Source organism: Rutidosis leptorrhynchoides, chromosome 1 (genome assembly GCF_046630445.1).
Source record: "Rutidosis leptorrhynchoides isolate AG116_Rl617_1_P2 chromosome 1, CSIRO_AGI_Rlap_v1, whole genome shotgun sequence".
Classification (NCBI taxonomy): domain Eukaryota; kingdom Viridiplantae; phylum Streptophyta; class Magnoliopsida; order Asterales; family Asteraceae; genus Rutidosis; species Rutidosis leptorrhynchoides.
The window spans coordinates 86,933,872-86,948,921 of NC_092333.1; the positions used below are offsets into that span (position 1 = coordinate 86,933,872).

At 33.2% G+C, this 15,050-nt stretch overlaps 2 protein-coding genes across 3 annotated transcripts; one reads left to right on the top strand and one right to left on the bottom strand.

Annotated features, from left to right (window-relative positions):
• Window positions 1–1,507: 1,507 nt before the first annotated feature.
• Window positions 1,508–7,192, top strand: LOC139862521 (DNA glycosylase/AP lyase ROS1-like). Of its 2 annotated transcripts, none has more exons than XM_071851144.1 (17): window positions 1,508–2,154; window positions 2,619–2,709; window positions 2,857–3,121; window positions 3,265–3,344; window positions 3,448–3,532; window positions 3,619–3,710; window positions 3,784–3,852; window positions 4,435–4,471; window positions 4,562–4,647; window positions 4,802–5,209; window positions 5,348–5,384; window positions 5,616–5,673; window positions 5,776–5,867; window positions 5,964–6,029; window positions 6,379–6,493; window positions 6,575–6,613; window positions 6,777–7,192. In XM_071851144.1, exons 1-17 carry the CDS (start codon window positions 1,680–1,682, stop codon window positions 6,896–6,898), a joined length of 2,217 nt encoding a protein of 738 aa, XP_071707245.1. In that variant the 5' UTR covers window positions 1,508–1,679; the 3' UTR covers window positions 6,899–7,192. The 2 variants fall into 2 exon arrangements, with proteins under 2 accessions (XP_071707245.1, XP_071707250.1); XM_071851149.1 differs by having other exon boundaries at window positions 4,805–5,209.
• Window positions 7,193–7,482: 290 nt separating this feature from the next.
• On the bottom strand, window positions 7,483–9,875 carry LOC139862539 (GDSL esterase/lipase At4g10955). The gene is made up of 3 exons (XM_071851157.1): window positions 9,715–9,875; window positions 8,665–8,769; window positions 7,483–8,537 (listed from the first exon to the last, which is right to left on the bottom strand). The coding sequence occupies exons 1-3, from the start codon at window positions 9,723–9,725 to the stop codon at window positions 7,577–7,579; spliced, it is 1,077 nt and encodes a 358-aa protein (XP_071707258.1). The 5' UTR covers window positions 9,726–9,875; the 3' UTR covers window positions 7,483–7,576.
• Window positions 9,876–15,050: the final 5,175 nt, after the last annotated feature.

Here is a 15,050-nt window from a genome sequence, read left to right on the forward strand (position 1 = left end):
GTGCCATGTCTGTTATTGCATGACTTAGGGTGTGGTTGTTTACCTCTTAACTAAACTGAATGGTTCATCGCTGAATGCTAAATCAGCGTGTTTGTTTGTTTCCGACTTCCGAATGACATATTCATTCAGAGTTGAAACACTCTTTTAACCTTAACCATTAGGCACATAAATTTTCTGTAATATCCTTCTCAAATAAATAATATCCAGAACACTTAATAAACAAGTATATTGAAATTTTTATTCGTGTAACAAGTTAATGTTACCCATTTCATATCGTTAATTCAAAATGATTAGCAAACAACTTATTATTTTTATTCAATACCAAGTTTATTCAGAGACTCTAAATCATTTTATGAACCATTCAGCGCTAAATCAGTTAGTTTTATCAAACACACCATTATTTTTGTTTAGTAGCTGCACGGTTTATTTATTTACGGAGTATAAAATTAGCCTTCACAACCTGACAATTTATTTATTTATTATTATCATATGTAGCCAAATTGGTTGTACGATAATCATCCATGTACAACTTTCTCGTTAACATATTTAGTTAACGTCATACTCTTTTTAGTTACCCAGGGAAAAAAAAGATAGACATTGATAATGGAACCGGTTGATTTTAAGGAAAGAGACGGTATATGGATACCATTGACACCTGGAAAGTCAACATTGCCATTGCCATCTGGCATTCTTGATGATGGACATGAAGCTGTTTTGCCCTTGGATGATCATGATCCTAAACCTACTAAAGTGGTTCAGTGTAAGTGGTCTTTACGTTCCAGTTCCTAGACTAGCTTGTTCCTTTGACTTTTTAGAGTCAAACACATTTATGGTTTGAATTCTATTAGAGCCAAACTATCTATAAATTCTAATATTACTTCTTAATTCTTATATATATAGTCTACTACGTACAGTATCTATTAAGTTGTATAAAATTGCTTCGTTTTTGTGTAGATGACACAACCAGTGTACAAGAGGCTACAATCAAAGTCAAAGTTCCTATCTTTTTCGAGCCTGATCATCAGTCACAAGCTGACGTCGATTCAATTTCAACTCCATCTAAGTCAAATTTCAGCAAGAAAAGGCGCAATAAGGACGATGACTTGAACAAGAAACCAAGTCAAAGATTAAGAGTGAAAAAACACAGGCCTAAAGTATATGATGATAGCAAACTGAAAATAATCCCAAAGGCTAACACTTTAAAACGTTCAACCCCTAAACCAAAAACACCAAAACCTTCAACTCCAAAACGGGTACGAGAAGCTTCTACTGAATCCACAAATGATGTTAAGCCATGCAAGCGCTTCTTAGATTTTTATACACTAGCAAGAAATAGACTTCCAATGAATAGTGTTGAAACTTCAGACGGTTTGTTCAAATATAGTAATAGGCAACAAGGGGAAGATACTTATGTTTCAAATCATCAAGAACAAGCCAGAGACGATGGTGAAAGATATGATTACATCTACCAGAGACAAAAAAAAACCAAGTTAAAAGTTTCAAAATATCAAGAACAAGCCGGAGACGATGGTGAAAGATATGATTACGTGTACCAGAGGCGAAATAAAACCAAGTTAAAAGTAGTTAGTCACCCTCCCGTAATAAAAGTATATCAGAGGACGTTTAGAAACAATAATTGTTTGCAAAACAGCAGAAAATTCCAACCTAATTTTCCGAAGATGTTCAAAAAGCGTAGGAGGTTGAGGAAAAAAGTGTGCATTTGGAAATTCAAGTGTTTAGAAAAACCTGTCAAGAAACAACGCGTGCAAATTACCGAAGAGAAGGTATCAGGAGACAACAAAGGGGCAGTGAAAAGACGTAATCATGAGAAAAACAGGTGGCTCGTGACAAAGAATCACTCCGTAACGCACAGTCATGTGAGAACTGTCAACGGATTGTCTGATTCTGTTTCTGAAAGAAAGAATCAAAATGTGAACGGGGCAATTGTAAAGATAGCTCCTTCCAAGAAGCGTAAGGAGGTACCCAAAGTCGATCTTGACGAAGAGTCGTTGAGAGTTTGGAAATTGCTGATGGAAAATGATGGAAGTGGGCCCGTTGAAACGGATAAAGATAAGGAAGAATGGTGGGAAAGACAAAGAGAAATATTTCGTGGACGAGTTGAATCATTTTTAGCCAAAATGCATCTCATTCAAGGTAACTTCTTATTACTGAATGATGATGTAAGATACTAAACCAATTTTAAATATGTCATCTGTTAAAATTTATGGTCCAGAAATAAATATAATCTAATAAAGATGTTACTCAACATAGGGTAATTTGTCATATTTGTCTTTTCTGATATAATTTTTGGTTTTAATTAACAATCGTGTTATGAATCGGTTCAATATACTAGAGTATACTCGTAAAAGAAGAGAATGTAGTTATTGATGTATTAAACAAGATTAGTAACCTGAATTATCTGGGAAAAGTGATCGAATTTGTTTTAATTAAGTGAGTTAGGAAAATGTATACGGAGTATCCGGCCCATTCGACTCATTTTGTGTTTAGCTCAACCCATTTGAGATCACGTATAACAATGTTTGGACCAGTAGAGGCATGTGGCCATATTCCTTGAAATTTAGTTATTTTATGCTTAGTGTATTTAGTACATGTTACAGGTAACAGGCGTTTTTCACGATGGAAGGGTTCAGTAACCGACTCAGTGGTTGGTGCTTTTTTAACTCAAAATGTGTCAGACCATCTTTCAAGGTACACACTTTGTATTTTTATGATAAGTTTTGTGCACAAACACTTTTAATTACCAATCTAGTCAAGTACAGTTTGCGAATTACCCAAGCATAAGGGTGTTAAATGAAAATTCACCTGTGTAATGCTCATGTTAATCTTTTTCTTCAGTTCCGCTTTCATGTCTGTGGCGGCGAGATTTCCGGCGAAATGGCAAATTAGTCGAAAAAAGAATAGCAAGTCTGAGAAGAAACAAGAAAAGAAAACTCACTGGGAACAAGTGAGGAAAAGTAATTGCAAAACGGGCAGCACAAAAACCGATGAGAATTGCATGGATGCTGTAGATTGGGATGCAGTTAGGCGTTGTACAATTGAAGAACTTGCCAACGTCATAGCTAAAAGAGGAATGAATAACATGCTAGCTGAAAAAATAAAAGTATATATAAATTTATATTACTCATTATTAAATTAATTTGTTACTAGTGTTTGCGACCTTGTTTCAACTTTGTACAATTTATGCGAAAATTTGAAATGTCCGTTGCAATTACTAGAAAAGTTGACTTTTTGACTTTTGTGCAGGACTTTTTAGATCGAATGTATAAAGACCATGGAACTCTTGATCTTGAGTGGTTAAGATATGCTCCACCAGACGTGGCAAAGTAAGTCATATACTTTATTGACACAATCTTATAAATTTTTTTTGGCACAATCTTATAATTTGCTTTTTAGTATGCACTAGAGTTCAATATTTTATATTTGTAGGGAATTTTTGCTGAGCTTTGACAGAATGGGTTTAAAAAGTGTGGAGTGTATACGGCTTCTAACTCTACATCATCATGCTTTCCCCGTAAGCCCTTTGATTAAGTAATAGAAATTATATTATACAACAATTATTACTTTCCATTTTTACAAATTTTGTTTTGTTTGTAAAAGGTTGACACAAATGTTGGCCGTGTAGCCACTCGTCTAGGGTGGGTCCCATTGCAACCCCTTCCTGATGCACTTCGAATTCATCTTTTGAACGCGTAAGTATCTTGTAACTAATCATGTATAGAGAAATGTGTCAATTTTTTCTTATTTTCTGATGTTTCATTTCAGGTATCCGATGGTGGACACCATTCAGAAATACCTCTATCCTCGACTATGCACACTTGATCAGAGAACATTGTAAATTTTATCTTTCTGATTTCTCTATGACTTTTCATTAAACATACATTTTTTTACAACTTAGGTTACTCAAAAATGCTACACTTATCCACTATTTGTGTTTATCCAACACTAAGCTAGATTCCGACTTTTGATTTCATGAAGCAGAACTTGTTAGTCAGATATGACTTATTTCTCTTAGTTCATATAATTTGTTGTTTCGTAAGTGTATATTATTGGAATAGTCAAAGTCTTATTGACAATTAGAATGCTTCGAAAAGGATAACATATGCTGATTTTGTTTCCTTCATTTTTTGAGTCGCACAAATTATTATTGTAAAAACTCGGATGAAAATCTATAATTTTATATTGTTTTAATCAATGGTAATAAAAATGAATATATAGACATACAAAACCGTTCGTAAGTGTTATCTACCTCGTATTCTATCCTAATATGTAAGTGTATAACTGCTACCAACCAAAATCTATAGAAAGTGATAACGTTGTGTAACTAAGAAGCTGAACTCCAACACTTATTTAATATCATTAATCGCTATATTTACTGTTACAATGACTCTTATAACAAGACTTGTATTGATACAGGTACGAGTTACATTATCAGTTGATCACATTCGGAAAGGCATGTTCCGTTACTTTCATTATTTCTATCATATGTTTCCTCTGATTATATTTAAGTGTATGATAGTTATTCAAAATTCACGTTTTATAGGTATTTTGCACCAAAATAAAACCAAATTGCAATGCGTGTCCGATGAAAGCCGAGTGTCGGCATTATGCAAGTGCAGTTGCTGCTAGGTTTGTATCCTGTTCATTCGACACTCACGTTCTGCTAAAGATAACTAAGTTTCTTGTGATAACTAAGTTTCTTTTGATCGTTTATCTATCTATTCATATTATAGTAGTTATTCATACTTTATAGTATATTTAAATATTAAATATATTATATTAGCAGTAGGCCCGCACTTCCTGGATCAGTGAGCAATGTAACTTCAATTACTCCCGTTGGAAGTGAACAAAATTGTTCTATGTTTTCAATGACAACATCAAGCTCGGGTTCAAGTGATCATGTTAAAACTTGTGATCCCATAATTGAAGTTCCTTCATCCCCGGAGCCCGAAATAAATGATACACAACCAATTATAGGCGATATTGAAGATTTATGTGTAGAATCTGATGATGAAATTCCCATTATCCAATTAAACGTTGAAGAATTCAGGGAAACATTAAAGAACACGCATAATATTTCTCTTCCCGAAGGTGATGAGCCGAAAGCTCTTGTTGCTTTGTATGAAGAATCGACCACATTTCGTGTGGCACGAGCAAAGTTTATAACCAAATTAAGGACTTTTCACATTGTGTAAGTTTTGCATTTTTATTATTTTCATGGTGGGTCAATTTTTGTTTTGTTTATTTTATGATAGTTTCATTATCTTTTTTAGTGAAAACAATGAAAGTTTTAATTATTATTATTATTTTTTTTTTTTTTCTGATGCAGCTATGAGCTCCCAGACTCTCATCCGATATTAGCCGGGGTAACAGTTCGTAACTTGTCTATAACATGACCCATTTGAAATGACATAATCTAACTAAACCCATTCGTAAGTAAATGGGTCAAAATTGCCACTTTGTCACATTAGACGAAATTGAGAATACTTCTATAGACAATCAATGTCTCATGTATCTTGTAATTATTGCTACTATGATAGTAGAGTATTACATAGTTTCATGAAATCTCTCATAAGATGCTGCTTCTAAACGTGTAGTTCGATAAACGGGAAGATGATGATCCGTCTCCGTATCTTCTTAGGGTATGGCATCCAGGTATTAGTATTCAATTGCTTAAATTTATGTACAAGCTAATTAATTTTGGTAATCAATAATCTTTTAAAATTTTATCTTGTTTGTATCAATCTTTTCAAGCAGACGAACTTCCGAAATCGTTAGAAAATACTGAAAATAGAGCGAGCAATTCATGCAACGATGATCAAGAAGAAACATTCAAAGGAACCATCTTGGTGAGGAAATACTAATTTGGTTGATATAGTATCTACTTAAATTAAATTAATTTTGTATGATGATTTGCAATAAATTGGTACAATTAACATTAACAGATACCTTGTAGAACTGCAAATAGAGGGAAATTTCCCCTTAATGGAACATATTTTCAGGTTAATGAGGTATGTGTGCTTTTCCTAAATGCTTTTAAAATCGAAGCTGAAAAATGAGCGGGTTGGGTAATACGTTTTAGTAAGGGCTGAATCGGGTATTTAATGTTATTTAATGTTATTTAATAGTGAAGAGTTTTCTATTAGATATGGTTAACAAGTATATGTATTTTTCAAAAAATAATATATTCTAACAAAGATTTTTAAAGGGGGTTTGGGTGGGTTGGGTATTGCTGATTCACCTTCTCAATATGTTAGAGATCAAGCATAACCCATATCGACACGTTTTTGATTAAATGGGTTGAAATGCAACATCAAGTTTTGATTTGTTTGCAGCATAATCATAAATATATTTTTCCAGGTATTTGCCGATTATGAAACTAGTCATTTTCCAATTGATATTCCAAGTCATATGTTGCGGAAATTGACAACTCGGGCGTTAGGTTGTGGGTTATCTACAACATCAATATTTAAAGGTGTGTTTAGCACATTTATTGTTTCGCATTCTGACTAAAATGTTTGTTGACTTAATGCTGACTCAGCTTTTCTTTTATCAGGCCTATCAAGGGGTGACATTATGCACTTATTTTGGAGAGGTACTAAGCTAAAATTTCACATATTTGATATAAATTATATACATAACACATTGATACGAGAATTTCGATCCATTTACTTTTCTATATGGGTCAACATAATTGGTTTTATTTTATCCTGATTGGGTTGAAGTCGTATCGGTCATATTTATATGTATTGTTACAGGGTCGATATGTGTGAGATCATTCAACAGAAAAACAAGGCAAGCAGACAATCTTCACAAAAGATTGTATATGTCAAAAACAAAAACTATTATTGCAGCCGAAAACAGAAAATCGAAGAGATAGTACTGGCGAGTGGTGTGGTTCTGTTATGTCCAGTTGCAACACGATATAGACATGTTCGGAGACACCTGGAAACATGTGAATATGGTAGCAAATGCATATATAACAATCCCTTAGGTCGTAGTAGCTTGGTAATACTTCTGACCGTTTTGGTCTATTTTGAGTTTTTTTTAAGTGTAAATGATATTATACAATCAGTTATCATGTATGTTAGTAATGGTAAATAGCTTTGTAATTTGTGTAATTTCACAATCTTTCGATATGGTTTAGGGACATAAGTGATGATATTGGTATGAAATTGGCCATAACAGTGGAAAAGAAAAAACATTTTTGGTTTGCTCTTTGCTCTTAGATTTTGAATGGTTAATGGTTATGGTAAAGAACTAAATATATTACAATTTTATTATGCACATTAAACCAATCAATCTCAATACAACACGTGTGTAACAAAATTATTTGCTATCGTAATCCAGACAACTCTGCACCAAAGTGCGGGTACCCCAACTAGTTTGGTTCAAAACATCAAACTCTTAAAATAAAATGAATAATCAATCAGAGCAAGAATCAGAATTCTGTAACCACAAATAATCATTTTTTTATAATTACAAAAGCCAATAGGTTTGACCTCAAAACACAAAGAGGTCAAAAAAAATACCTTTTAATGAATAAATAGCATTTATTTTAACTGTATGATCTGGTCTCCAAGTTCTGATCACAGCTCCACCATTGATGAAGACCATGAGCATCCTTAAAATCAACAGCAGGAGTCAAATTAACAGTCAAATTTGCTGCAGGAAGAAGATGCAGCGCTTCATGTGATTCTTTTCCAATTGCATTCAAGAAAACACCCGAAATTGAATGTTGTGTTGCCAACCGTTCGATACCGCCAGCTCCAATCTCCTCCATCTTTTTCCGATGTTCAAAATATCCAATATATTCTGAACATATATGATCCATTGGATTCACATATAAACACGGGGCCCATCCAGCCAATGCAAGAAACGAATCTTCTGGCGTGTTTCTTTGCTGATTTGCGTTCTTAATCTTTGCAGCAACAGCAAGACCTGCAGTGAGAAAGCTACTAGCGATACGAATCCCGTGTTTAATATTTGGATCCTTGATGTTCTCAAGTGGGGCCGAAATAAACGGTGGATTGAAAAGATATGAATCAAGAAAAATCCCACTTTTTGCCATTGTTTTTCCCGCTAGTAACGCCATGGCTGACCCTAGCGAATGACCCGTTAACCATATGTTTGACTTTGACGTTTGACTCGCAACCAAGTTTTTGATAGCTTGTATGGCGATCTCGAATCTTGATGTTAAATGCAAACCGTTTTTTATAATGTGGATGTCGTGTTCTAAGTCTCGAGAAAATGCATTCCCTTTAGTCAATGTGCCTCGGAAAGCAATGATATAAGATGGGTTCTGTTGTGAAGGTGGTAATTTGGATTTGTAAATTGCACCAAAAACACACGAGTCACCATCATCGATGAGTTGATTGTACAAGTCAAACTGACAAAACTCCCACCAAGGTGGAGCAAGAGCTTCTGATTGTTGTCGGTTTTCTTGTCGGTCTCGCTCTATTATATAAACGCCTTGAACCAAACACGCTGCAACAGACCTTCGGTGATCCGCATTAGCCCTGTTGTCATTAGACACCTATTTTGATTACTTTTCTATATGAAATATAATAAAATATTTATATCATTATATTATATGTTAAATGATTGCTAAAACTATATTATAACAATGACAACATAAGATATTACCAGTCAATGGTAGTCAAGTGTGAGGGCCCTGAAAGTTCAAAACTTTCTCTTTCTGAAATTATGGCATCCAAGTTCTTCGTGCTTGACTCTCGACTCTCAATCTTACTGAAAGTAACAAAAAACAAATAAAGAACTGTTATTTACCTAAGCATACCGATACACGATGTTCATTGTCTCGTTATTGGGTACGAACCACCTATGCACAAAAATATCAATGCAAATTGCATTTTCTGCTGAATTGATCACACTTCAAAAACTGAAATTATGAATAAGTACAACCAAAGGCAATGAAATAAGACATTAATAATGAAACAAAAGGGGATTTATGATGAATATGTCTAATAATCACACTTACATAACCAACAATCTAAGGCATGTAAAATTTTAAGATTTTGCTAACGGCAACCCTAAGGGCTGTAGCTAGGGCGCTTTAATTTATTGTACATTTTACTAACCGTCAATAAGAAAGTGACTAGTAACTTTCATGTACAACATCTTAAAGCGTGTTAACGACAACCGTTAAAGCCATCGTTAGCAAAATCCAAAAATTTAACATTAATCCTCAAAACAATTAGAACGTCAATAGAAAATGCATTTTCACCCGAATTGGATGTAATATATTTCTTATCCACCATGTTTTCAAAAAGCCACAAGACCTCAACATAATGTTAAATACTACAGTAATTTTTAAGGTAGGGAGTTAAATAGTTTAAAAAAATCTTACATCATTTGTGATCATTTATCCCTTCCTCTCTGCAACTCTTTTGTGACCACCAATTAGTTACAATTTCATATTTGATATTTGATAATCAATTTCATATTTCATATTTGACATTTGATATCAATTCCATTTCTCATTCTTCTAATTGAGATTTCAGGTTAGATTCATAGTTCTGCGATTTGATTAAATCGAGGAAGTTCATAACACATAAAAGCATAACAAGTTTATATAAATATAAGTAAGTAATAAAATGAGACGGTTTTAGTTCCAAAAGATAACCTAGATCAAAGATCCTCCACAAATTCGATATAAAGTAAGAGAAAATGTACCTAAGACTCATTGAGATAAAGATCTACGAAAATTTTGAATTGAAGTTGAAGAAATCAGATCTGCCCGGCATCAATCTCAGATGGCTTGAAAATTACAGGATGGAATTCAGTCTGGTTTTGTTTGTTGAAACGATTTCTTTGATGCCGTGTCGTGTGGGTGGAATATAACTTATATATATATATATATATATATATATATATATATATATATATATATATATATATATATATATATATATATAGGGTAAAGATCAAGCGCTAAGTACCTGAACCAGGGATAAGGGGATAAGCAAACATCAAACCGTCGATCATCTATCCATCAGATGGAGGTCTACCCTAATAAGGTGTTTCCGTCTTTTATTCAGATTACAGCGACAAGGTTAGTTTGGTGATTTACATATCTCCTGCTACATATCGATCCATTACCTGAATTATTGGTGCTTGAAAGTCAGATCATCAAAGTCAATTACCGTTTTCAATCCCTTTTTATCTTTATTTTGCTTCCATCAATTCATCACCTAAATCACCTTCTAATTATATGCTCTATCAAAATTGATGAGAAAAGTAACTCGAAGATAATCTAATTTCTTCTTCTGTAACGATATTGCTTCTCGGAAGGTATATTAAGAACAAGTTCGCTAATTTTTTGTAATTTTTTTTTACATAATTTTAATGATTCATATTTTCAATTATGTAATTTTTTTTACATAATTCTATTACTGATATTACTGAAATTTGGTTAATTAGTAGATGTTGCAGGTCAGTCTCTGATATTGTCAAACATATGGATCTAGATTTAATATATATCACTCAGTGTTGATTCGATATGCATAATCCATCTTCTTAGTTTTATCTTTTATATAAGTTGATTTACATTGTTTTTTCCTAATTAGTACTCGTAATAGAAATAGAATTTATTTATGTGAAATATTGTTTCAGCATTCAGAGAACAGTATCTTTCAAAAAAGTAGACTGGCATAGATTGGTGTTGGATGAACCTCAATACCTCATACAATTAAGGCTTCAAAAAACGAGTGTGCGCAAGCTGCCTTTGCATTCTCTGCATATTGCTGATGGCGTGTAACTGTTAACCCTCTTCAGGTAATCTCACCATCAAGATCATTTAATTTGTCATAGGGGTTGTTTACTTTTTATTTTTCCTATTAAGTCCAATACGGAATATGGATATAGATGGCATAATGGTAATAGATTGCTTTATGCAGTAACTAAGAATGCGTTGTTGAGAAGTTGCTATAATAGTACAATGCATGACACTTATTTCTAATGAGAATGGTGATAATAGAGGGCTAAAGCTTGTAAAAGCCATTCTAAGACCACTCGTGTTAAGGAGAACAAGAGATAAAGAAGAAAGGTGTGTTTAAAACCCATTTGACCATTCACGGTTTATGAAGTGTGTGAATTCGAATTACATATTGGTGATTTTTGTATCAGTACCTTCAAACTAAATTTTATGGAAAATGTTTTAATCAGGCCATTACTTGTTCTCCCACCAATTGACATCCATGTTACTGAATGTGAACAATCAAAAGCCGAACATGATTTATTCACTCAAATTTGCGTATAAATCGAGTCTAAAAACACCCAAAGATAATTAGAATTCAACCTCAAGATTATATCACTGAGTTTTTCAAGTCATTATTAGGTCAGTATTTGACATTAAACTCACAGTTTATCGGTTTAAGTCGCGATGAAGCTACTTTAATCAATCTTGAAACTAAAGAAGCATGTATACACCATCTACAAATTTGTTTGCACCAAAAGATCTTGAAAGCAAGAGACTTTTTAAGTGTAATACTTTAATGAAATTGAAATAAACCATTTCAACATAAGAAATCAATACCGGGTTTTGGCATCTAAATTTTCACACAACAACAACAACAACAACAACAATACCCAATTCCACTGAAGTGGAGTATGGGGGAGGTTAGATGTAGACAGTCCTTTCCTCTACCCTAAAGTAAAAGGGAAGTCTGCCCTAAATCGGCAAGAGTGTTAGTATGAACAATTTTTGCAATACGTACATTGTAATTCATCACGAATCTTCTAATGATAACACCTATTTATTTGATGTCGTTGTTGCTGCCGTGTCTACCGATGATGTCGTTCGTAGTCGAGGTTAGATCTCAATTCATGTATATAGTTTAATCTGTTGTGTCCAATTCAGTTATTATATAAATATATGTATGTGTATAACACTAGTTTTTGTAAATCTTCCGTCTTTTATTCACTTGATTGAAGTGGATAATTTGATAAGCTATACTCGTGTTTTGTAGTTGTTGTAGTGTGGCGGAGTTTGTTATTTGCCAATCCATTTGCTTGGAGTTGTTCTCAACTTTTACTTTTTAGGTTGTATTATTAGAATGAACACAACTTTTTAGCTTTTTATATCACTATCTTTATTAATATTTTTTATAATTAATTTTTATTTTTTTTCCAGAACTTTGGTCCATGGTTCGATATTATGGGTGCAGGCCTATACTCAGTCGTCTTAGCCGATCTTAAGAATACGAAAGAAGACTATTTATCAAATGAGTGGACTTATCAGGTGGGAACCGAAGGTGAAAGCCTTGGACTTGATAAAATCGATCTTGCTAATAGTTCTCTATGGACTCAGGGCAGTTTCTTACCTATTAATCGGAGTTTGATTTGGTATAAGGTACGTAACATACATATTCATTTACTGTATTTCATCATTTTGTTCCTGATAGCAAATATTGTGTGTCCAGTCTACATTTGTGGCCCCTGAAGGAAACAGCCCGCTATCATTGAACCTTGCTAGTATGGGAATAGGTCAAGCTTGAGTCAATGGTCAGAGTATAGGACGATATTGGTCTGCTTACTTATCACCATCAACAGGCTGCACAGATAATTGTGATTACAGGGGAACTTATAATGCGCACAAATGCCAAAAGAAGTGTGGCCAACCTGCTCAAATATTGTAAGTAACATAACAGGTCATGGTCCAGAAAATTTCATCAATAGTTCGAGATGGTAATTGTGAGCCATTTACTGATAATAGGGTCATTTTGGATATTTAACAGGTCAAAATCATTAAACTAGAAAGTGTGAACCCATAAAAGTGAAAATTCCCTTCAGTGTTTTTACATCGGTACAACTTAAAATAGGTTAGATAAAAATTGGTCTTTTTACCTATAGCCCTTGGACTTTTATTGTCATTAAAAAATTCAGACATGCATTATTTATCAATACATTGAAAATAACTAGTCACTGAAAATAATTACCACCCACTAACCTAATGTACTACTACTCCATTTGCTTGAAGTTGTTCTCAATTTTGACTTTTTAGGTTGTATTATTCTGGTATGGAGTGCCATGGACTGAGGATGAATACACCTTTTCTTCTAGTTCTCCGGAAAATAGGAAATTGAGTTATCAATTTTCTTACCTATTGGGTGCTGATGGGTTCTCACGGTCCATTCAATGAATGTTATTGATTAACATTCATCATGTACGTTATCACTTAACATCCATTCAATGAATATTATCACTATATTCACAGTGAATGTTAACATTTGAATGTTATTAGTTAACATACATCCAATGAATACAATCAGTTAACATACATCACATGCATGTTATCCGTTAACATACATCCAATGAATGTTATCATTTAACATACATTCAATGAATGATCAGATAACATACATCCAATGAATGTTATCAGTTAACATACATCCCATGTGTTATCAGTTAACATATATCCAATGAATGTTATCAGTTAACATACATTCAATGATTGTTATTGTTTAACATCAATCAATGTGTGTTATCACTTTCACTTAATATATCATATGAATAATAAATGGGCAAAGTGAAAATGGGTAACAGCACCATACAAGCTTGTATGACAACCACAAATAGTTTAGATTATAAATTTATAAAGGCCAATAAACCTCCTACTACGTTCACGTTCCTATGTACTGCACATTCACCTTAATCTTCTTCCAATTAAATTGTGATAGTTTCTGATGATGGATGATCAAAAGCTCCTGATGATGGATGATCGTGATTTAAAGGATCAAAAACAGGTAAAATCATTTGTGGTTTCTTTTCCCTACCCCCATCTTAATCAATGTTTCTACATAATGTTAGTTACTTCATGATTGGCTTTATTGTCTTGTTGCAATCATAGTCTAAAATCAATGTTAAATGTTTAATTTTAATATTAATCTTAATCTTATATGAAATTGAATTATATTGATGGAGTATATGATTCACATTGCTTTGTTTTTCGTTTGACTCTTTATAATTTGTGGTGTTAATTAACACCACCATGTCCAGCCTAAGTATTAAATTCCATCAGTAAATTTAATCATGTATGTTCGTTGATCAGCATCGGTATGTCATGTATCTCATATATTTAGTCATAAGTAATCAGCCCTACTTACGAACAATGAATCCATAATTAATATACTAATCTTTTTTCCAGTTTTCTTACAAAGCATGCATAACACATTTAAATGACTCAACCGAAAAAAAGAACTTGTTCTTTCTCCATAGGGATTGGGTCACTATATTAGCGGATGTCGAGAGAAGAAGGTTGTAGTCAAGGTTATTTTATGTACAGATGCATCATGTTCTTTTGTTCTTTTGATTTCTAATGATTATTACATTTGTTTGTATTAGGCTGCAAATGTTGCTGCTAGTAAACAAAGTTGCGGATAGTGCTGCTAGAAACTGAAGTTGCAAATGCTCTGCTAAAAAATTAAGTTGTAGATACTGCTGTTAGAAGATGAAGATGATGTTGTTAGTATTTGGCTGGCTTGAGGGTTAAATCTTGCTGCTAGTATTCATACATCACGTGTTGCTAGTATTCTTGCTTCATTCCAATACTCGCTGTTTAAACTTCTTTTGTTTTTTTTTTTCAATTTTTGTGCATCATGACATGAACGCGTGATGTTTCTAGCGTTAAGCTTAGTTGAGGTTAGAATAGGGTTTTGCATACATATTATTCAACTCTTCGGAAGATTTGTAGATGAATTTTGCAACCTGTTATGTAAAGTTTGTTTTTTTTTTTTTATCTGTTTCAACCAACAAAACATATACTCTCTTGACATATTTTGGATTCCATGATGTAAATTTAATCAACAAAAAGAGCTCCAAGTTAAGTGTGATTTATTTGACAATCAGCAGTTTTGCCCGAAACATATAGTATATATCAAATTTGCATAAAGAACTATACACAATTATCAAGATTTAAGATTCACATGGTAATCAATATCATACACTTGAATGTAGACCTTCACTTGTCAAAGATATTTGTTGAACAAATACCAAGTTACATTTATACAAGG